The sequence below is a fragment of the Phocoena sinus genome, chromosome 15 (genome assembly GCF_008692025.1).
Source record: "Phocoena sinus isolate mPhoSin1 chromosome 15, mPhoSin1.pri, whole genome shotgun sequence".
Lineage (NCBI taxonomy): Eukaryota > Metazoa > Chordata > Mammalia > Artiodactyla > Phocoenidae > Phocoena > Phocoena sinus.
Window position 1 is genome coordinate 82,159,770 of NC_045777.1, and position 22,858 is coordinate 82,182,627.

Genomic DNA, 22,858 nt, shown 5'->3' on the forward strand with positions numbered 1-22,858 from the left:
AGATGCTCCTGTCATCTTTCACAACAAATTTAACACGACAGAATAAGAAAGCTAGGATGCTCTTTCTTCACCTCCCTTTTATTATTATTTTTTTGGGGGGGTGTCCTTTCCAGTCTCTTTCCTCCCAGAACTGGGAGCCCAGGTTGAGTCCTACCACTTCCACTCCCACCCCTTCACCACCCCCGGGTTCCCAACTGCGGGGTCGCGGGGCTTTGCTCTCCAGTTTCTTCGCCCTTCACACCACGGCGCACCTGAAGTCCCAGCCTCGTACCAGTCGCGACCTGCTTCCCGTGAACCTCTGCTCCCGGCCCCCAGGGCGCATGCTCCCTACCCAGCAGTCCTCGCGCGGCCCGGAGGAGCGGACAGCCAGGACTTCAAGATGGCGTCAATTGGTAAGTTTCCGGTTCGGTTTAGGGCTACCAGGTTAAAGGCAGGAGTCGGGGTTCGGGGTCCAGTGCTCAGAGCCGCACTTGGAGGGGAGGGACCGAGTGCCGGAGCCGCCTGCCCTTCGCTCAGGACCTTCGCCGCGCCGGGCCCTTTGCCCAGGGCCCCACGCCGTCCAACCCTTCTTAGCTCGCCCCGCCGCGCCTCCCGCCTGCCCAGGGTCCGCGCCACTCGGCTGTGGCGGGGAGGGCGACGGCAGCTCGGCGAGGCGCCTCGGGTCTTGAGAATGCGCTGTCTCCGGCCACCCCTCTTCTCCCCGCTGAGGAATAGCTGCTCTCAGCCCTGCCGCAACCCAGGCGCTTGTTTTGCACCTGAGCCCTCCGCGCAAATTCGAAGCTCAAATTAAGTTCCAAGAGGAGCTAATGCCTAGGATGGTGCCTGACACCACGTCGGGTTTGACGCATGTATATATATGTTGAATAGCGTTAGAGAGGTGAAGTGACCTATTCAAGGTCACTACTAGTGAGTGGGCTGAGCTGGGATTCAAACCTAGGTTTCTGGGGCCTCGTGGTAACCTGAGCTTTAATCACAAGGGTGACCTTATGACCAGCAGGCTTTACGATGACATGCATGTATAAATCGGACCGTCCACACTGTTTTTTTTGTTTTTTTTTTTTTAAATACGGAAGCCACCATGTTTTAGCCCTGCATCCTCACTGTAGCCTTGTCAGGATCAGTGCTGGCAACGTTGATCCCATTTTAAAGATGAGGAAAATAACGGTTAGAGATGTGGTGTGGCTTGCCTGCTGTCACACAGCGTGATAGTGGCAGAATTTTGACTAATCTATGTGTGTCTTACCCCAGTTTCTATATTCTTATTTTCAGCCCGGAGAAATGAAAAGGGGATCAAAAAATATGAGAGTGATGCTTTTTTCCCATCTGTTAAAACGGGCATGAGAATATTTATCCAGGGTGGTTATGTTGTTTAAACAGACAACATGTGAAAAGGAAGCATTGAGACTTGGTATCTTATTTAAGCAGAGGGTTGTAGTGGAGATGGAGAGTGCTATGAACTAAGGGTTAAACAACTTAGTATATGTAAGGTGCTTGTAACACTGCCTGACCCACAGTTGAATGCTAGTCGTCCAGCTTTCCCTGCGTGACCTTTGGGTAAGGTCACGTCACACCTGGCCCATTCAGCATCATGCAGGTGAGGGAACTGGAGTCCAAGTACTGATGATCTTTCAGATGGTGTCTGTTGCCAGAGCATAAAGCCACTAGTCCATTAGCAAATAAAGTGATGGAAATACCGATTAACAGTGATAGATGAGATCAGGGTTGACAAAGTATGGCCAATGGGCTGGATTTCATGTGGCCTGTTTTTGTATGCTGTGAGCTAAGAATAGTTTCTGTTTTTTAAAAAATTTGTTAAGGGACTTCCTTGGCGGTCCAGTGGTTAAGACTCCACCGCAGAGGGCACGGGTTCGATCCCTGGTCGGGGAACTAAGATCCCGTATGCTGCACGGCGCAGCCCAAAAACATAAAAATAAAAAAAATAAAAAATAGTTAAAAAAAGACTATGTTAGAGACCTTGTGTGGCCTGCAAAACCTAAAACTCTTCGCTCTGGCCAACCCCAGAGTTGGATTTAGCACCCAGAAGACACTTGGCATTTCCATGTCTCTCCATATAGGTGGACAGTATGCTTCTTGAAGTCATAAAATCAAGCCAAGTAGTCACCTGCCCTCCCAAGAACCTGTGGTCCTTTCTCAGCCTTCACTGAAAATCTGTCATAAACAGGAACTGTGTGTGGGGAACTCCCTCCCACCTTTAGATAGCTCATAAGCAGAAAGACAGATAATTCCTATTTACATAGTACCTAGAGCTAAGTACCGAGGTGGGTACTATTATTACCTTTTTTTTTTTTTTTTTTTTTTTGGCGGTACGCGGGCCTCTCACTGCTGCGGCCTCTCCCGTTGCGGAACACAGGTTCCAGACGCGCAGGCTCAGCGGCCATGGCTCACGGGCCCAGCCGCTCCGCGGCACGTGGGATCTTCCCGGACCGGGGCACGAACCCGTGTCCCCTGCATCGGCAGGCGGATTCTTAACCACTGCGCCACCAGGGAAGTCCCATAGCCTTATTTTACAAAGGAGGAAACAGAGCAGTATCTTGCCCAAGGGTACACAGTTTCAAAGTGGCAGTAAATCCAGAATACTCCATGGTAGAGGCTGCTCTGTTCGTCAGCATACTCTACTGGTGTGAACCAGCCGCTGCAGAGGAGTGTTGGGGGAGGGTTTCAGTATGGCTGCCAAGGACTAAGGCCTTTGCCTTCCACTAAAAGAGAAACTTCAGAGTAAGTGTAGATGCATCTCTGATGAATCTGATGGTCTCTTGGAATTTTGTGATGGTGCTGTACTTGGCTCTCCTTAAGGCTAATGTGATTTTTTTTTCTGTGCTTATAAATTTCTTAGTTTTGGTTATGGAAGTGCTGTTTTCTTCATAGTACAGAGATATAAATATGAAGAAAAATAAATTGTTGGCTTTTTTCTCCTGTGATGTGCCAAGGCACTGTGTCAGCCCCTGAATGTGAGAATGAGAATATGTTTTCATAGTTTGTGTGAATGTGAAAAAAATAGCTTCACTGGGCCTAGCAGTGACCTAAATACTTTTTTTTTTGAGTCACCAGCCTTATACCAGTTGAAAATATTTTTAAAATTCTGTTTCTCTTGCACATTTCCCCAACATAGTTCTATTTTTTAAATTATTTATTTATTTATTTTTGGCTGCATTGGGTCTTTGTTGCTGCTTGCGGGCTTTCTCTAGTTGTGGCGAGCGGGGGCTACTCTTCGTTGTGGTGTGCGGGCTTCTCATTACGGTGGCCTCTCCCATTGTGGAGCACGGGCTCTAGGCACGCGGGCTTCAGCGGTTGTGGCGCGTGGGCTCAGTAGTTGTGGCTCACGGGCTCTAGAGCGCAGGCTCAGTAGTTGTGGCACACGGGCTTTGTTGCTGCACGGCATGTGGGATCTTCCCTGACCAGGACTTGAACCCGTGTCCCCTGCATTGGCAGGCGGATTCTCAACCACTGGGCCACCAGGGAAGTCCCAACATAGTTCTATTTTTAAAAGCATTTTCAACCTTTTTATTATGGAAGACTTCAAATACAAAGAAAACAGAATAATGTAATGAATGCTTTGTATTCGTTACAGAGCATCAACAGTTAGCAGCATTCTGCCATTCTAGTTCCATCTGTCCCTTCATCGTCCCCTCCCTGCCACATTGCCATATTTAAAGCCAGTTGGTATTAGAATGACATGTTTGTACTCCTCCCTGCATGCAAGAAGACTTTGAGAGTGTAGCCAAGGTGGCCACCATGTTCTTACTCAAGAGACGTGGTATAGTAATTCTTGGACTAAAAGCCTACTAATTCAAGTGATGACAAAACTGGGATGTAAGATGTGTACTTGTTAAACTTTTCTTGAAATAACACAGGCAAGGTGACAGAGTAGGGTATAGGTCATTCTCAGATGACATTATTGTTTGGTGTGGAGCTCAATATCATTGACACTCAATATTCCTGATTTGGAACATTCCTGAAATTCATTTGAGACTGTCTCACATTTCAAAAGTATTACCAAACTAATCACAGTTTCTGTTCATAAAAGAACTAAAGGGTGCAGTTAATCCCTGAAGCTCTATGAATGTCCTAAAGTTCAGTTATATGCCATTTCTTTCTCTGCCACCTCCCTGTTTTTTTCTTGGATGTTTCACATGGACCTTAAAGAGATTTCAACAGTAATAATAACAGCTTACAGTTCTGAGCATGTTCCAAATGCTTTTACATAGATTCTCCTTCAAACCTTGGAATAAGCCATTTCACAGAGGAGGAAACTGGAGCTCAGAGGTTACATAGGAAGGAAGTGCTGGTGCTTGAGATAAGGCGGGCAGGGCAGGAGGCCTTCTAGGAGATGACCGTTAAGTTGAGATAGCCCTGTGATGATCCAGGGGCACTGCAGATACAAAGGCCCTCAGGTGAAAATAATCCTGTTGCATCTGAGAAACAGAAAAGGGTTTGGCTGAAGTGTGGTGAACCCAGGAGGATGAGTGGATTTGAGATGGCTGCCTTTCTCGATGGAATGCTGGCTTCTGAGCACAAGGCTGTCATCTGCAGTCAGTGCTGTACCCACAGTGCTTAGCAGGCGGCCTAGCACACAGTAGGTGCTCCATGTGTTTGGATAAGTCTAGATGGAAGGTTGAGGCCAGTTTGTTGGGGACAGACCACCTGAACCATGACCCTAAAACCAGGTGTGCCTCCACCTGTCACTTGTGACCTCTTGACAAGCAGTCATTCTGGTCCATCAGGGCCATGTGTCTCATTCTCCAGACAGCCTGTAGCAGAGTAGAAGCTGCCATTAAGCCTGAAGGCCCTTGTCCTTGATAAGGGTTGGGAGACGTCAAGAGACCTGTGGGATTCCCCTCAGTGGACTCTTGAGGATGGTCCTTAAGGAGCCTGAGTCCCGGCATGCGGGATCTTAGTTGCAGCATACGGGATCTAGTTGCCTGACCAGGGATTGAACCTGGGCCCCCTGCATTTGGAGCACAGAGTCTTAGCCACTGGACCACCAGGGAAGCCCCAAACAGCTTTTTAAAGTTATCTTTTGGAAGAGGACAGGGGAAGAGAGATTCTGTCCTTAAGAGCATCTGGATATTCACAGGGCCAACCCCTCCCTGGCCCCCTTCCTATGTTACTCTTAAGCCCAGAGATGAATACAGTATGGCCTCAACCAGGAGCCGTTCCTGCCCCCAGATTCTCATTGGAAAATGATCTGTGGCCTGTTGGGTCTTTAGAGTGGTTTTTACTAAGTCATTTGACATCTGTGGTCTGAGGTAGGATGCTTGAGGTAGAAATCAGATTGGCTTCAGGAGCATGAGAGCCAGACCTAAGGTGGAACCCTGCCTCCATGGCCTGCATGCTGTGTGCCTTTGGCCAAGATGTGCCCAGCTTCTCTGTCTCCCCCACTCCTACTTATAAAGGCATCTGTCCTCTGCTTTACCGCTTCCTCATGGCCCTTAGTTCTCTTTTTACATAGTTATTCCCAGCAAGCTTTTATTCAAAAGCCTGTTCTGCCATTATATAGACTCTGGCTTAAATAGTGTATCTGGTGTGACGTGTTTATTTATGATATTGCTCATATGCAGCCTCTATTTAGTAACGCTACTGAATGCACCTTTATTGAATGGCTGAAATAAGTGACACAGAAGGTTGCTGTTTGTGTTATTGGGAGACCTTCCAGTGTGTGTTTTTTTGCACTTCCTTTTCAGTACCACTGAAGGACAAGAAGCTCCTGGAAGTCAAACTAGGGGAGCTGCCAAGCTGGATACTGATGCGAGATTTCACCCCTAAAGGCATTGCTGGAGCGTTTCAAAGAGGTCAGAGCCTTATGGGCATGTGTAAATAAAAGCACATCTCTGCGTCTTCAGGGCAAACAGGTCTTTCTTTGCCCTGAATTACTTTGGCCAGTACAAGCCTTGTCTCAGACCAGTAAGTTATGTAGAGAAGGACAGAGCGAGATTGTTAGCCCTCGAATTTCCATGTTTGATCGGTCCTATCAAAGGCTGGCTCTGAGATGTTTCAGACAAGGAAATGTTTTCTATTGCTTGGAATCGGTACCAGTACCTCTGTCTTAAAGAAATGTCATAAGACTTAAGAGGAAAATGAGTTGGAAGAACAGGGGACATGAGTCTATAATGCTCATCTCCCTGCCAGGCAGAACTTTCAAGATGAGTATTTGAAATGGTCTGTCCTTCAGGTCTGTGCATTTTAAAGTGCAGAGCAGTCCTGTGTCATCATGTCATCATCCTTTGGGAGCCTGTGTGGTTGCCAGCCTCCTCAGGGGCCCCCATCTTGATGTTTTTCTCTATATAATTCTGGCTACCCTGTGGCTGTCTTTTGTGTACTGTTTCTTCCTGCCCCCAGGCCTTTCCTCAACTTTGCCCTCTCCTATTAGAACGTGTAGAATGTGCCCTCAGAGGAGTGGCCTCCTCTCCACTTTGCAGGTTACTACCGGTATTACAACAAGTACATCAACGTGAAGAAAGGGAGCATCGCTGGGCTTTCTATGGTGCTTGCAGCTTACGTGCTTTTCAACTACTGCCGTTCTTACAAGGAACTCAGTGAGTCTCTTCTGGGTTGGTTTGCCTTCAGTGGGGTTTCCCATGACAGGGTGGTATTGGTTCACTTTCAACCTTAGAAGTCCATCACCCTGCAGACAAGCTGATGACTTGGAGGGACTTTTCAGAATATAGCGTATTTTAAATGCAAAAATTGTGGCAAAGAGAAAGACAGGAAAAATAAGATGAAGCTGGGGTAAAGGTGATACTTAGGCAGCATTCTATCAACCACTGCAGGCTCTGCCAAAGGTTGGTGGAAAACTTGGCTTTATCTTCCTAGCAGCCAGTGTGAAGAGGGAAATAGGTTGAATGCTACAGTCCAGTGTCTGTGTGGTGCTCTGGAAAAGCGTGGCTGTTCCTGGTGCTGAGACATGAGAGGAGTTGGTCTGGTGGGAGATGTCTGGTGGCCGCTGAGTGGGCTTCATGGGCTGTTTCTGCCAGTGTCGAGCCACCTGCCACTCTGTGGCATCCAGAGCAGTGCTGGCCCTGAAGGGTGGGCGCTTGGGTGCTGTTTTTCTGAGTGGGTGTTCCCTCAGGGAAGGAAGAGGCTGGCCAGGTGGCAGATTAGCTGTAAATTCCACAAGTAGGTTCTGGCTCATCTCCTGAAAGGAATTCTCAGGATGGCTTCACCCCCACCTGTGAAGAAACTTACCATTTTGCCTTTCTAACTTCAGAACACGAGCGGCTACGCAAGTACCACTGAAGAGGGCGCGCTCTGCATTCCTGACCATGACCTTTGCCTGGCACCCCTGAATCCTTTTATATCCTAGTGGAGAATTAACACCCAATAAAAGATGACTGGTATGTGGACTGCCTCACTGGTTCAGCCATTTCCCTGCCCTATAGGAGCTCCTGTTGCACAAGGTGGGGTGGGGTCATTCTGCAGCTCCTAGACAGCCCAGGGCTTTGAACCATGGAGCTTCAAGATCTCGTCCCAGTGTGCTGGGGGGTCACCCAGAGCCTCCGCCAACAGTGCCGAGGTGTTTTCCTGCTCAGTGCCTCATTTTTGGCCTTTTGTCAGCTGACACTTTCACAATATAAAGCAGAAACCCTCGTTCCTAAGAATGCCCTCCCCTTCCCCATCTTCTGCACCATCCAGGGTATTGGGGTGTCAGGGAATTGGGACGTGTGGGACCCCCTGGTCCTGGTAAGTAAGCTCCACTTGCAGGAAGCTCAATGGGATGATGAAGGCGGAAGGGGAAAGCACAGGCCCTGATAGGAGCTCTCAACTGCTGTATCCAGCACCCTCTTTATCCTTCACCAAGGCCTTCAGTAATGTGATAATTAAGGTCAGAATCAGTTTCTTATTAGGGGGTGTGCGATAAGCATATATACTTCATGGAGTATAGGGTGAAATGCTGTGGCTAATTATCTCCTGCAAGATGTGAATTTGAAGGAACAAGTATTCAACATCAGAAATAAAGGACATCTGCCAGGTGGCTGGCCCAAAGGCCAGGCTTCCAGACTGTACAGGCTGCCAGTACAAAGGCCTTTTCTTCCTCTGACAGCATCACTTTCGGTCGTGAGACACATTCACCAAAAGCGGAAGAGCGAGCACCAATGTCAAAGCTTCGTGCCAGGCAGCTAATGCAGCCAGTAGCAAGAATCCTCTCGGCATGGAGTCCCCGAAGTAATGAGACAGAGCTTAAAAAACAAGCTTTAATCAACTTCATAAAAATTGTTCTTGTAATTGAACTCGAATAGGCCCACTTGTCCAGCAGGTTGCAGGTGCCAGTTTCATATTTCCAGGCTCAGAGGCAGGGTCCTCCTCTAGGCCAGAGGTGTGTGATGGTGCGGATGCTTGACGGGGCAGGAGGTAGGTGCACAGATGGACTGCATCGTCTATTTCAAGGGTGTCTGCAGCCCCAGCTTAAGGTATACCTTAAACGTTGTTGAGCAAGTGCCCCGAGAAAATAAACCCAGAGGAAAAAGGCCATCACACTCAAGAGCCCTACATGGTCCTCTCAACTGCTGCCACCCTGGAGCGGGACCGGCAGAGGCAACTCCACACTTGTTTGCTCTGAAGGGCTGTCTCGTTCAAATCACATGGATAGGCACGGCCTCTGATTCAACAGGACAGGGCGGAAGCAGGTGTGACTTGGCCACAGCTTTAAATGATCCAGCAGCCCCTGGTGTTTAAGGAGGCCCTGAGGGGAAGGGCCACCTTCCTCACAGAACTGCTGCGCACAAGCCCTTCCCCACAACATCCTCCCTCCCCAGAGGGTGGTGTGCAGAGTCCCAGATGGGAGGCCTTGATGCCTAGACAAACATGATCCCAACTTGAGGGACCGAACTGGAGCACATGTCCCCCTTAAAAAAAAAAAAAAGATTACAGCAAAATGATAGGGAAACTGACAGATGTAGCCCCTCAGAATAAAACCCAGTATGCCTGCCTGCCAGCTCCAGCCAGAGTTGTACCAGCATCAAACAGTTAAATGCATACTCCCAAAGATGGCCCAGAGTGGTCCCCAATAATGGGGCCCCTCGGGGCTGCTCTGAGCTGGCTCCAGCTGCTGTCACTGTCCACTGAGAAAGGCCAAGTGCCCTTTGGTGCATCTGTTGGCGTAGTGTCCTTTTTCACCACACTGCAAACAGCAGGAAGGGAAGGAGGAAACAAAAAAAAACATTGTTTCAAATGCAATTTTCAACTAAGGCAGCACCCGCTAAATTCCAGGTTGGGGGCAGGGACTCTGAAATTCTCAGCGGCACAGATTTTCATTCTAACACGAGGGAAAGGGAGCTCCAGAAGGTAGAGTGGCACAGAAACCGCAGCCAGCAGCTCAGCAGGTGGAAGGGAGCACGCAGGCCACGGCGGACTCTTGTGGTGGGGCGTGGGGTGAAGAGAAGCCCGTGGCACCACAGCTCTCCCGCCTCTCCAGGGACCAAGCCCCTCTGCATGGCTGGCCAGTCACTTACCTCTAAGGCACAGTTCTGGGACTCCCCTGAGACAGGGGAGGCGGCAACGCAACAGAAGCCACCAGGCTCCTCCCCCAACTCAGGGATTCACTGCGTGGACAGAGGGTGGGCTGCACCCAAAGATCTTTCCCTCCTGGCTCGTGCATACTTTTGCCTACGCTACCCCTAGGCCAGGTTTGGGTCACAGGATCAGAGAGATGGGACCATGATTAGACTTGGGGGAAGAGACCCGGCAGAATCACTTCAAAAAATCTAGCAGGACCCTGACTTGTCCGGCTGATTATCCAGACCCTTCCTTAGCTTCTCCTCATTCGTTCTTAGTTACTCCTCAGAAAGCAGAAGGGAATTATAAGGAAGTGGCAGCCTCGAGCACTGAACAAGGGGTCGGGAGACACGTCGGGGCACCCACCCCGCGCTAACCCACCGAGGGCCCTCCCAGTCCTTGCTTCCTTGGTCTGGAACTCGGGGCTTTGGCCTGTTCTATTCCCCCGACTGCACAGTCCCTGTGTTCTCAAGTCTTTCTGATCTGTAGGTGTAACTCGTGTGGACAAGTGGCCTGTGTAGCTGCCAGCTGGACCTTTGGCAGGTGTGACAACCAGAGGGAGGGACTCCGCGGCCCCGCGTGCTGCCCTTGGCCTGTCCACTGGCCTCCGCGGCTGGTCCTGGGGAATCAGGATTCCCCCGAGATGGCTTTAATATCAATTGTGCCCGTGGTAGGAAGAGGTTGTTAGGTTCGTCCCCTATCCCCAGCCCCATCTTTCTAAGGTTCCAGGACTCAGGAGAGCTTGCTTCAGAGGCCCTGCCGACAAGTCCTGGAGGAGGCAGGACAGCTCAGCTGACTCAGGACACCCGAGTCTCCTCACTGCACTTGAGAACTGTCTGGTCTCCCCTCACCTTCTTCCACAGCCCGCCCTTCCATACTCTCCTCACCTGTTAGGGCTCAGGCTCAGCCATCTCTGGGAGGCCTTCCCTACATGCGTGGGCACTTTTAACTTTGGTGTCTGGGCACCTGCCTTCCACTCCCTCAGAACACAGACCCCTCCCGGGAAGGAGTGACAGCAGTGGGTTTCTGCGCGGAGCCGACAGAGCAGGTGCTCAATGAGTGTCTGATGGCTGTGGGAAGTGACCAGTGGCTCAGCTCTTCCCAAAGGCAAGTTCTAGGAACAATACAGGCATATGCTTTTTGACTTGGCCCTTCTACTTGTAGGCATGGATGCTCCAGACACCAGACAAGAGCTCAGAAATGTCTGTCAGATTCAGCACTATTTTTAGCAGCAAAAACTATAACTTAATAGTTTACCGGCAGAGAACTGTTTACCAACAGAGAACTGGTAAAATTATGTAGCCACTGAAATACATTAGTTACTTATGCCAACACAGAGATCCAGAATATGTTATAAGGAAAAAGGGATTACAGAACACTGTACATACTAGGGCCCTATTTATATTAAAATATATATTGTCCTTGTGCTTGTGTGAATAAAAGTTTAGAAGAGCACTCCTCTGAGTGGAGTCCCCTGTAGGAATTGTGGAGTGTAAAGGGGTATTGAAAACAAAACATGAGAACAGAACAGCTGAGTGAAGTGGCTCTTTTAGGAAAACGGTGGGAATAAAGGGCACACTTGCGCTGAACACTTCTGTATCGTCTAAGAGGTTTTACAGAAAGCATGTACTAGTTCTGTATTTCATCTAATAATCTCCACATCTGAAACCTTTGTGAGTCTAGTTGTGTTTGTGCTGACGGTGGTGCTTGTTTCCTTCTACCATTTTTATTATGAGCTCATTCTGGGGAACCTTAGTTGTGGGAATTCTGTGTGGCCTGGGTTGAGAATAAATTTCTCAAAGTCGGGTGCCAGGGGCTCACCCATCCGGGGCTGTTTTAGATTAGAAAACTCAGTCTGTGGCTTTTTGGCCCTCACCAAGGCTGTGAACACAGGCCCAGACTCAAGGAAGGGCCTGCCAGTGACGACAAACTCAGAAGGGCTTTTCTCCCCACCCCTCTTTCCATCCCGAGCCGAGAGTGAGATGGACAAGTTTTCCAGTAAGTTTTTAAAAAAGCTTACCCTTTCCCTGAACGTCCCGTTTTGTGAGTGGGTGGGGGTGGAGGTTCTACTCCATTTCCTCCCCACGCGGGCCTAAAGCTTCTGTCCCTTTCCTTTGGGTGTGCCCACCTGGGATATGAGGACACCCAGAGGCTTCAGGGCTCACTCTGTTCCTTGGATTCGTGCTCCCACTTCGTTCCCGGCCTCTGGGAGGTTCCCATCCCTTTCTTGCAAGCGCAATCCTTTCATTCAACAGCGTGTGTTTAATTGTTCACCTGGCCTTAGTGTGTCGTGGACGGAAGTAGCATGGTCTCTAGCTCACTGGAGTGACCCAGTTTTACTCTTTCAATCAGCAAAAAACAAAGATGTCTTCATTCTTCAAAATCAGCTAACTCTGGGGAATGAGGGAATAGCCACTGACTGTGAAGACCCCCGGACACACCCCCGGCCCCAGGACTCACCTTGTAACAGGTGACCTGCTCCAGCGGCCGGGGTCCCCGGTTGCCTGCGCTGCTGTTTTGACTCTGCATGACCCCGATGACCTGCGGGGCTCTCTGCTGGTTGGGAGAAGAGTTCTGACTCGTTAACTGGATCAAGGAGGACGACCTTTGTAATGGCGGATTGTTACTTTGCTGGAAAGAGTTATACAACACGGTTTTACTGCGGAAAACACGTGCACGCAGACTACCAATGGGGACAGGAAAAAAGAGGGCGGGACTTCTCCCGCATGACCGTGACCAGCAGGAAGAAGGGCTTCCACGGTGGCCCGGCTCAGGAGAGTAGGTGGAAAAGAAACGTCTGGTGACGGTGGCAGGAGCCGCTGCCCGAAAAACACCATGCAGACACACAAAAACGAAAAATAAAAGAAAACAAAACACCAAAGAGACGAGGCGGTCTCTGGGGCGGCAGGGCGAGGGCATGAGCAGGCCTTACTTTTGTTTGTGAGGTTCTAGCTTCAGGTCAGGATGAACGCTTGGTTCAGCCAGGTGTTTAGAGCCTACACGGCAGGCAACAGTCACAGAAAACAGTCGGCGGCTGACACGCTGACCTGCGGTCTAGGGGCTGAGAGGGCCCTCCGCTAGGGAGCCGCATGAGCAAGGCGGACGGGGGCGCCTGGGGTGGGGCCTGGACAGCAAGGCCACTGCCGACTGACTGAGTGGGTCCCTGGCTGTGGCCCCGTCATTGCAGGAGCCCTAAGCTGGAAACCCCAGGTTGTCATGGCCGCATCCACACGTGGGAATGCCCGGCTCTGACAGGAGTTCTCTTTGGTTCATCCCACATCCTCCTGAAGGTGGCAGGCAGTGCTGCGAGGGTGGCCACATCTCCTGGCTGCTCGGCCTCTAGCATGGAGGAGGGCCAGGCAGGCTCTGGCAAAGGGCTCAGAGTCCAACCAGGTAAGAGGTGAGGCTTCACGATTGCTGGGCAGTTTGCTCAGCCCGCTGAGACCCTGCCTAGGACACCTGGCCAGCCTGCCTCTGGGCCCCCGCCCGCATCTTGTAACCAAACCCAAGGCGCCTTTGGTTGGGGGTCACTGCTGCAGATTCCCATTCGTTTATGGCATTTCCCTCTCTTCATGCTGGAGGGGAGCAGCCCGCTGCTGGGGTGTGGGATCCCCTCGCTTAGGAGACTGGAGCCAGCTGATGCCTCGACCATCTGTTCCCAGCATCCCCCCTGCAGTCGGGCACCAGCCAGAGAACCAGTCAGCCACACTTCCTCTCCTGCCCCGCTGGGAGTCCCGTTTGTAGAGAGAAGGGTCTGAACCGCAAGCAAGAACGGCAGACGTGTGGCGCCCACGCTGCCCTGCACTCGCCAGGCAAGAAGGGAAGAGAAGCCCGGTGGGCGTCTGGCTCCAGCAGACAGCCCTCCAGCCCAGAGAAGGTGCAGACTGCTCCGCTCCCTGGAGTTTCAGCAGGAACCAGGGTGACTCCCCTCCTCTCCCGCCTCCTCCCACGATCTCCAGCCGGGTCTCCGGCAGGCCCCGCACTGAGGCGGGGGCGCTGAGCGTTCTGCGGCCAGGGTGCGGCCAGGCCCGGCAGCACCGCGGGCCCGGGGCACGGTACCTTTGCGGGAGGCTGCGTCTGCTGCGGCAGTGGGGGCTGCTCGGTGGTTCCCATCGGCAGTTCAAATCTAGGGCTGGTCACCCAGCGGCAGAAGGGGACAGGAGAAAGGAGAAGAGGAGGTGAGAGAGGAGCTAGGCTGGTAGGGTTCTCGAGTTCTGGCCCCGGGAAAATCACAAGCAGCCTCTAGCTAAGCACAGAGCCACACGAGCCACCTGGACATAGGGCGGGTGCTGGTGCTCGGGGTGGTGCGGAAGACAGGTCTGACGTGCCTGGACTCGGACCCAGCTTTGCCTACACCTAGCTGCAAGCCTGGGCAAGTGTGCTGCTCAGAGAAAGGAGGGAAACACAGCTGGTACTGTCAGAGCCTCTCCAGAGGCTCTTTGTACACAGAAGGCCTTCCCAACAAACACCCTTCCCTGCAGGAGCACCTCAAGTGTTAGACCTCTGACAGCAGAGGTCTGGGGGACACGCCCTCCACCACCACCCCACACGGAGGAATCCTGGGCCACCTGTAGGCTCCTAGGCTCTCATCTAGGGAGTGGGACCAAGTCAGGAGCACCAGCCACCTATCAACCACGTGGCAGCGACCAGGACACTCTGCTTCTGTGCAGGTGTCAGCAGCATGGAGGCAGCACAGGGCGTTGGGGGGACACTACTCTACGGTCCCAGTGCCACCCCACAACCACCCAAAGTGACAGAGGTGCTCAGAGGAGCGCTGAGCCCTCCCACGCAAGGACTGGGCTCCAGAGGTCACAGATCTGCCTTTGACCGGGAGCTACCACCTGCCCCCTGCCAGCGGCTGAGCTCCGAGCCCCAGTGTCCCCATGTGTGAAATGGGGACATCCTTTCACATGTGAGAGTTCTATGAACCTCCATATAGGAGGCCCCGAAACTGAAGCTCCCTTCCTTCAGGGCACAGGTTCTTAATCTGAGGTCACAGGTACATGAGCTTTTCTGGAGCACAGGGCCCATAGCTTTCATCTGAGTCCTAGATGGTCTGGGACACAGTAAAGGTTACCCTGAGCTTCCCGCTCAGGAAGCAGTGGTGGTCCCTCCCCATCTCCCACCCCTGTCCCAGACCCTGTGCTGACACTACCCAGTGACCAAAGCCCCGATGGACTCAGGGGAGATACAGGGGGCAGCAGGGCCTGGGCAGGGGCTGGCTACTCACTGCATGAATTTACACGAGGGCCCCTCTGGGCAGAATCCCACGAGGTAATTCACACAGATGACTCTCCGTGTGTGCCGGTGCCTGCACAGGGGGCCTGTGGAGCCAAGCACCGGGGTCACTCAGATTGTCCCCTCTTCAGGGGATGCCCTCATGCCCTTCTGCCAGTCAGAGCTCTGCCCACACTGCTGCCTGGGGGCAGAAAGCAAGAACAGGGCTTCAAGTGCTGGCTCTGCCTCTTATTCAGTAGGCCAGCGGGCAGGGTACACACCCTCTCAAACGCTAGTTTCCTCATCAGAAATACGGGTGAGAATGCGGTCCAGTGGGAACCTGGGGAGGCTCAAGTGACTTGGGCAGGACAAGCAGAGGGTCATGTGGGCGGGGGGGGGAGGACTGGCTTCTGACCAGGCAGCCCAGCCACCCGGACACCTACCATGCTTGCAGAAGCCACGGTCGTACCAAGGACAGTCCTTGATCTTGGACTCGGGGTCGATGTGCAGGAAGGGGCACTCCTTGTTGCTGCACTCCCCTGCAGGGAAGACCAGACATGCGTCCACCTGGGAGAGCTGGACCCAGACCCACCCGTGCTTCTCCTGTGGCCGGGGCCACGGTACAGCAAAGAGGGCCAGGTGGGTCTGGTGTCCAGTCCCGGCCCGGCGAGCCCTGAGACCCAGGGCATGGTGTCTCAGAGCCTCAGTAACCTGACTCGTACGTGGGCTGTGACAGTCCTTCCCTCACAGATGTCCGTGCTGCCTTGAGGGTCAATGACACTGACAGAGGCGGGCACAGGGTACACACTCATCAAACAACTCACGGCTCCACCCCTCACCCAAAAGAGGTGTTGGCAATGTAGGGGGCCCAGACGTGAAAACGCATCAGTTGAGACCAGTAGCAAATTACCGTTCCACTCTGATAAGCTCTGATGGGACGGGGAAAGGCCTGAGGACTCTACCTTTTACGATAAAAGTGGGGAAGATTTGGGAACTCACAGCTGGGTCCCTACGGTAGAATGTGATAAAGCCTTTATGACGGCTCCTCTCAGAAGCAATGGGCCCAGCTGGCCACCAGCATCTTTCAGCCAAGTACAGGCACTGCCGACCTGGGCAGCTGCATTGCCTTCAGTCCATTTACACACAAAAGGCCAGTCTGATCACTGCTGTTCAGAGCACACTCCTTCCCAGACCCGCAAGTCCCTATGGGGTCTAGACCAGTCCCTTCCCAGCCACACTGGCCTCCCAGGGGTTCTTCTTAGCCTTTGGCCCCCAGCCCAGGTCTCCCCTCCTCAGGGAGGCTGTCCCTGACCACACTGCCTCAAGATCTCCTCAGGTGACCCCATTACTGTTTGTCTCTTTTAGAGCACTTATGGTGAATTCTCTTCTTTGTCTTACTGGTGAATCAGCTGCTTCTTCCCCTGGGCCACTGGAGTAAAAGCACCACAGGGCAAGGACAGCGTCTGTCCTCATTACCACTGTCCCTCTGGTGCCTAGAAGGGGGACCCTCACCTGTGGAATAGTGTCAGGAGCTGCAGACAGTACGTCTGCACCAGGACAGACTCTGCAGGGGAGGTGCAGGCAGCCGATTGTCACAGAGGCCTGGAGGGCAGTGGGGCCCAGGGCCATCAGCAGGGAAGGTGGTAACCCAAGCCAGCTTGCAGAGGCACCCCCGGGAGTCCACTCAGGAGGGCTGGCTCCTGCCTTTGGGGCCAGATGGGAGACGGCTCCCATGGAGAAGCTGCTGCCCCTTCTGCTACTGGTTCCCATGCTGCTGTGGGCAGGACGGAGAGGGTGGGGAGCTGGGAAGCTGAGTCCTGTTTCCTATCTGTCTGTGCTTTGACTTCTCAGCTTATGTTGCCTCTACAAAAAAAGCCACAACTATCATTAATAAGCCAGCAGGCCAAGCCTGTTGGGCTGCTGAAATAATTAACGTCTCCTCTGACAACAGCGCTCTGAAAGCGTGCTGCATGCCCAGCGTTCCTCGGCCCGTCACAAAGAGTGCAGCAGGCTTCCAGCCTCCTGCCGGCTCCTGCCCGGGGCCTGAGGCCAGCAGTCCTGGGGCCAGCGCCCACCCTCATCCTGACCAACAGGGATTCTTCCTGGGCAACCTCACCCAGGGCACAGGCAGGGGAGTCTAGTTCCATCACGGAGCACATCAGCTCCACCGGGCCCTGTGCCAGCCCCACCGCCCTGGCTTCTCCACACAGTTCACTCAGTTCAGCTAAGGCCACGTGTCCTCTAAGCAGAAACAAAGGCAATCTCACTTTCAAGGTTAAGAGGACGGTTCTTTGCCACCAGAAGACAGCCCCGGAGCAGCTATTCTTAAGGGGTATTTAGGACAGACAAGCTACTACTCAGGATCACACTTCCAGAGAGAAGGAACCGACTCAAGCCTGGGGGCAACCAGCTGCCACTCCGGAAGAAGCAGCTGATTTAAGGGAGAATGTCCACTGGAGCAGAAACAAGGCCTCCAGCCAGCTGCCCTGTTCCTGCACCCACCGTGAGACCCGTGAGGCCGGGTTAGCCTCGACTTCCCAAAGTACCTGCCAGCACTCAAAACACAGAAGCACTAGGAAGACACAGGGGTTACGAGAGAATAACCCTAACTGCCCATAACTGAAGGGCCAGCTGAGGTCGGCAGGCATCACAGGCACCTGAGTAGCTGCTTAATCCCCAGGTCTTGGTGCTCGGTGAAGCCTCCCGGGGCTCCCTACCCAGGGGGTCTGGGTGCCAGGAGCCTGCCACACGCCTCACCGAACTTCGAGTAGAAGTAGCACTCGGGCATCTTGGTCATGTCGTACTCGTGCAGGAACTCGCACTGGTCCCCCTTCTTGCACAGCCCCCGCAGCCAGTGTTTGCACACAACCGTCTTCTCGCCGCTGATGTGGCGGAACGGGCACATGCCCCCTGCCGAGGAAGATGGGTCGGGGTGGGTGGGTGTGGTGTGAGGACCCAGGCGGCCCCTGAAAGCAGCGTGTCCTGGAAGGTGGCCAACTGCCCTGGCAGAAGGCAGTGTGATTTTCGGCAGCATGTGAGCACACATTTTAAGTTTCAATAGTTATGGATTTATTTTAATGTGTCTTGGGAAAATCTAAAACATCAAATCATGATCCCACAGATATTCCATAAGATGGAAACTTAAGAAGCCTAAGGGAGGTGGGGGGGAAGGGAGGAGTGTTTTTCTTAATTCAGTTAAAGAAGAGTTCCGGTGATACACAGACGTGGCAAAATTTGTAGGGGTCGTAAAAGACTGGGGTTTGAGAAACACTGCCCTAAAAGACAGAAGGCAAAGAGGACCACCAGCAGAAGCCTGGGCTCCGCGTGGGCTCTACCCCTAGTTAGAAGTGCCCTCTCACTCAGCCCAAAAAGGACCGAAATTGGTTCACTTGTAGAGACGTGGATGGACCTACAGACTGTCATACAGAGTGAAGCAAGTCAGAAAGAGAAAAACAAATACTGTATATTAACGCATATATGGGGAATTTAGAAAAATGGTACAGATGAACCTGTTTGCAAGGCAGAAATAGAGACACAGACGTAGAGAATAAACTTACGGTCACCAAGGGGGGAAAGGGGATGTGGGATGAATTGGGAAATTGGGATTGACATATATATACTACTATGTATCAGACGGATAATTAATGAGAACCTACTGTATAGCACAGGGAACTCTACTCAGTGTTCTGTGGTGACCTAAGTGGGAAGGAAATCCAAAAAAGAGGGGATAAATATATACATATAGCTGATTCACTTTGCCATACAGCAGAAACTAACACAGCATTGTAGAACAACCATACCCCCCCAAAAAACCTCCCAAACCCCAAAAAGTGCCCACTTAGCTTCCAACAAGTAAGAAAGAAATCAACTTCAGAACTGAAGAAATGCATCATATACAAACTGGGGGAGGTCTGCCTTCTGTAGAACCTGAGCAATCAATCACCCAAATAGGACAGAGCCATACCCTGGGAAAGTCACATTTCTAATTGGTGACCTGGAGGGACTACTGGGAAGGCCTGACCAGAATGAGGTTGTGTCTGGGAAAGATCCAGACCAGCCCCACTGAACAGAACCTTCTGCAATGATAGGAATGTTCTCTATCTATGCCGTCCAACGTGGCGGCCACCAGCCACATATGGCTACTAAGTAACTGAAATACGACTAGTGTGATTGAGGAACTGCATTTTTTATTTAATTAAATTTGAACAGCCACACGGAGCTAGTGGCTACTGTATTAGTTAACACAGAAACAGTCGTAGTGCCGTGTTAAGGATGGCTGTACTGACAGAAGGTGGTGGGTCAGAAAGGCAGAAGACAAGGGGATGAGACCAGGAGCCCAGCAGAGGAATGATGTTCTGACCAGAGAGCCTGAGGTCAACCCGGCTGATCTACCTGGCAGGTAAATGACTTGAGTTATAGAACCACAACTTGCCCAAATCATCCATTAAAACCATCCCCTTGCTGTAATTCTGTGCGCCCTATTCAAGCTTCTAATTAAAATTTAGTTTCCAAATAAACTTGGCTACAGGAAGAAAAATGCCCAGACCTGTACATGGCATGTAGGGTCCCACCCAGCGGTACGTCTTATGGATCAGCAGAGAGTCTGGCTCACGCTGCCTGTGTTGGGACCTGGTTAGTATGAACAAGAACCCCAGGAGACACACTATCGTGGAGTTTTTTGATGAGAGTACACAGAGGACATGAGCTTGTGTACACTGTAGAATCAGAAAAGGCCTGGGCTCAGCCACTCACTGACTCTATGACCTTGAGAAAGTTTCTGAACACCTCAGGGCTAGGGGCCTCTGTCCATGTCACAGGTCAGCTCGTGGCTGCAGAGAAAGTGAGGTGAGAAGGCAGACTCAGAGCCAGATTCAGGCCTGTGTTCCAGGTTTCAGGCAGAACACCCCACCACGTTCCTAGCTTATCTGGACCACAGTTTCATCTAGGGACACCGTGAATCGCAGAAAGCAGGGTGAGCCAGGGACCTGAGAGCCTGCGAGTCTGCAGGGGACAGGGCAGTGGAGGGCGCCTCAGGGGGAAGGTCGGGAGCCAGGGGTCTCTTACCTTTGCCACAGGCAGCTTTCAAAAAGAATTCGCAGACAGCAGCCCCCGACTCTGCAGAGAGGAGAAGAGGTGTCAAACAAAGCGATGTGTAACGGCTATTGGTGACATGTGAAGATGGGGAGGGAACCCTTCTGGCCTTTAACCCATGGAGGGGTCAAGGCACAGGAAACAGAGTGGCAAAAAAAATGCTAAGCCTGACCAAGCAAGGAAAAAGCTCCTTAGTTCAGTCATTCCTGCAAAATGAGACACCCACGCTCAGACCAGTCATTATTCAGGGCTTTCTGAGAATCTCCTATAAGCGAGATGCTTTCAAGGAGTTCGGAGTGGATGGGGGAAGGAAGGATGGAATGCAAGATCACAGAAATTCATTACTCCCAGCTCAGACGTCCCAGAGGGCTAATTCAGGGGCACTTTCACCTGAGGCAGAGGGAGGGAATGATCTCACAGGAAGCACAAAGAAGCGGATGGGGGCTCTGAGGAGGAACCGGCTCCAGAGAAGAGGCAGGTGCCTTAGAGAAGCTATTCCGGAGCGAAGAGCGTAACTGAAGACACAGGAGCAGGACTGCTCTTAACATGCAATACCAACACACAGTAACTAAAGGAGCACAGTCTTCTGCTTCCACAGATGGAGCTGGTCCTGGTGAGGGGAACAGGAGAATAAAAGCTGAGCGCAGTGGAAGTCAGTGGGGTGCAGGGCTGTCCCAAGGAGCCCAGGGACTCACCTGCCATGGCCACCAGAATAAATAGCCCGTGCCTTCCCACACAGTTTTCTCTATCAACAGGCATTTTAGCATCATGGGAAATCCACCGACACCATCTCTGAAGCCCACTTACATGCCTCTCCTTGCTAACTTGCAAGAGATTCGTTGGCTTCTTGGAAGCAGGCAGCTTTTGCTAGGACAGATTTAAGGTTCCAGTAATGGGAGTCACAGGGGTGTCACTTGTTTGCATTGCAAAAAGTCTGAGAAGTCTTACATTAAAAAAAGTATCATTTAAGAGTATTTCTGGGCCTTCATTCTTTTCAGAGGTTAAGGTCGTTTCATTCCCTAAAGCCAGAAGAAGCCCAGAGTCCTGGGGATCGGGTTTTAGGCAGACAGGATAAAGAAGTATGCCTTCAGGGCATAACTAAGATGGGATTTATTAAGATGGGACTGAAGTGCAGGGAAGGGGGAAGAGCTATGGCCTCCCTGGCCTCTAACACACTGACCGTGATCTCAGGCAGGCAGTGAACGTTGACGGCGTTTACCAAGTCTGAGGCAGTACCTGTGGCCAGGTATGTCCTGGACCCTCCCTAAGAACAGGTTTGTGGGCTCCCCACCTCTGTGCCTGCCCTCACAGGCTCAAGCATCTGTGCTTCCAGGCTGGAGTGGGGAGGAAGAGAAAGAGCCGCCCTGCGTGGAGGGTTCCATGCCATCAGGCTAGTGCCATCAACACAGGAAAAGCCCACGCGTGAGTGGACATACACGTAAAAGCACAAAGTGACCACGCGTATCAACGAGTAGGTTTAAGAGTGCACATCTGAATGCGAGCAGTGGCTTATGAGCCGTGTACGGTGGAGACAGTGCTGAGTGTGTATAAAGTAAGGCTGTTTGAATTATGTCTCTTGAGCGTAAGCACTGTCTCACACAGAAGTGTCAGCGTGAGAGGGACACCTCAGAGGTCACGTGTGCATCAGAAGTGTGGCCACTTGGGGGGAATGAGGCTGCAGGGAGACTTGACCAGCCCTGGGACACGTGGGAGAACGTGGGGCTATGGCCCATGTCCTATGGCAGTTACAGGAGATGGCGTGGGGAACTGCAGGTGGAAGGGTCAAGAACCCTGTCGGGCTGAGCCACCAGGCGCTGAGCCATCTTTGGCAAGTCCCCTCCCCCACCCAGGCCTGAGCTGCCCCACCTGTGGCTTGAACCCAGTGACCTCTAAGAGCCCTCTGAGGTTTAATGCTATAGCGTTAGATTTCAAGTGTGTCTGGAAAAGAGAGAAATTAAGGAAACTGTTGGTTTCTTTTAAAGTGCTAGACGTTCCAAGTAATTCCCTGGCGGTGCAGTGATTAGGGCTCGGCGCTTTCACTGCCGTAGCCCGGGTTCAATCCCTGGTCGCGGTCAAAAGAAATAAAAATAAATAAAGTGTTACCCGTCCCACCTGAGTTGGGGTGGGGGGGAAGCCAGGAGCCACCACGCAAAGCGGGACAGTGAAGGGAACTCATGCAGCTGCCTGGGTGTGATGAATGACCCAGAGGTGGGGTCCAGAGAAACAGTGAGGGATGGGCTCCCAGGAGTGCGAGTCCTAGGAAAACAATGGAGCTTGAGAGTCTCACTGGGGTGTCCTACAGAGAGGGGTAGGTGGGTCCTTCCCTCAGCAAGACTCCTCCAACGGCCCAGTTTTGATGAAAGCAGGAAGAGGGCGCTCAAAGTGGGGGGCCTGGAGGTAGGGAAAGGGGATATCTTAGTACTTTCCTATAGTTGGGGAGTGTGTGCGAGTGAAGGCAGGATTTCCAACCCAGGACACCTGCCTTCATTCAAGAGTTATCTGAACTGCCGGACGTGGTCCTGCCCTTCTGAAGACTGCCTTAAAATAGCCCCCGGGGCAGAGGGGAGCTCCCTAGTCCAAATGAGGGGAAAAGGGGGGTTCCCTGGATTGGGGGAAAGGAGTCCCGGGACCGAGGGGGAGGAGCTCCCGAACTGAGGGGGAGGGCGTCCCGAAACCAGAGAATGGGGGTCCTGGGGCCGAGTCGGTCGCGCCCCTCGCCCGCCTGCCCCGACCCCGCGCTCACTGTCCATGCCGGGGAAGGGCAGCGGCTGCGCCCCAAGCTGCTGCTCCACCGCGATCTCCAAGTCGAACTTGATGTGGTCCACGCTGGCGATGATTTCCTGCATGGTGGCGGTGGCGGCGGCGGCCACACCGGCCCGGCTCCCGCTCAGATCCCCTGCCGCCCTCACACCTCTAACCGCTGTCGGCCCCGCAGCACAAGGTCCTCCACCGCCCCGCCTCGCAGCCGCCGCCGCCGCCGCTGCCGCCCGAGGGATGCTGGGAGCTCCCGGAGCCCGCGCCGGCCCTTTCGCCTGCCCAG

General features: G+C 52.5%; 2 protein-coding genes across 9 annotated transcripts; one reads left to right on the forward strand and one right to left on the reverse strand.

The window, feature by feature from the left end:
• The first annotated feature begins 294 nt into the window (after positions 1-294).
• Positions 295-10,965, forward strand: ATP5MF (ATP synthase membrane subunit f). 2 transcript variants are annotated; one of them, XR_004345656.1, is made up of 5 exons: positions 295-392; positions 5,703-5,810; positions 6,438-6,554; positions 7,226-7,352; positions 8,060-10,965. XR_004345656.1 is itself a non-coding variant. In XM_032604110.1 (4 exons), the coding sequence occupies exons 1-4, from the start codon at positions 380-382 to the stop codon at positions 7,252-7,254; spliced, it is 267 nt and encodes an 88-aa protein (XP_032460001.1). In that variant the 5' UTR covers positions 295-379; the 3' UTR covers positions 7,255-7,361. The 2 variants fall into 2 exon arrangements, 1 of the variants encoding a protein (XP_032460001.1); XM_032604110.1 differs by lacking the exon at positions 8,060-10,965 and having other exon boundaries at positions 7,226-7,361.
• On the reverse strand, positions 8,197-22,821 carry CPSF4 (cleavage and polyadenylation specific factor 4). Of its 7 annotated transcripts, none has more exons than XM_032604099.1 (8): positions 22,562-22,820; positions 19,792-19,842; positions 17,485-17,637; positions 15,171-15,266; positions 14,741-14,834; positions 13,570-13,642; positions 11,971-12,141; positions 8,197-9,136 (listed from the first exon to the last, which is right to left on the reverse strand). In XM_032604099.1, the coding sequence occupies exons 1-8, from the start codon at positions 22,662-22,664 to the stop codon at positions 9,068-9,070; spliced, it is 810 nt and encodes a 269-aa protein (XP_032459990.1). In that variant the 5' UTR covers positions 22,665-22,820; the 3' UTR covers positions 8,197-9,067. The 7 variants fall into 7 exon arrangements, 6 of the variants coding, with proteins under 6 accessions (XP_032459990.1, XP_032459994.1, XP_032459993.1 ...); XM_032604103.1 differs by having other exon boundaries at positions 8,199-9,136; positions 11,971-12,063; positions 22,562-22,819; XM_032604102.1 differs by having other exon boundaries at positions 8,199-9,136; positions 11,971-12,066; positions 22,562-22,819.
• Positions 22,822-22,858: the final 37 nt, after the last annotated feature.

What these genes read in the sequence shown, in the direction of transcription:
- ATP5MF (XM_032604110.1), top strand. An exon ending in TGCTGGAGCGTTTCAAAGAG is followed by an intron (nt 5,811 to 6,437) that starts GTCAGAGCCTTA and finishes TCCACTTTGCAG; the next exon opens with GTTACTACCGGTATTACAAC. An exon ending in CCGTTCTTACAAGGAACTCA is followed by an intron (nt 6,555 to 7,225) that starts GTGAGTCTCTTC and finishes TTCTAACTTCAG; the next exon opens with AACACGAGCGGCTACGCAAG.
- CPSF4 (XM_032604098.1), bottom strand. Translation starts at nt 22,664, where the DNA reads ATGCAGGAAATCATCGCCAGCGTGGACCACATCAAGTTCGACTTGGAG. An exon ending in CCGTGGCTTCTGCAAGCATG is followed by an intron (nt 14,835 to 15,170) that starts GTAGGTGTCCGG and finishes TTGGCTCCACAG; the next exon opens with GCCCCCTGTGCAGGCACCGG. An exon ending in CCCTCGTGTAAATTCATGCA is followed by an intron (nt 13,643 to 14,740) that starts GTGAGTAGCCAG and finishes CTGGGTGACCAG; the next exon opens with CCCTAGATTTGAACTGCCGA.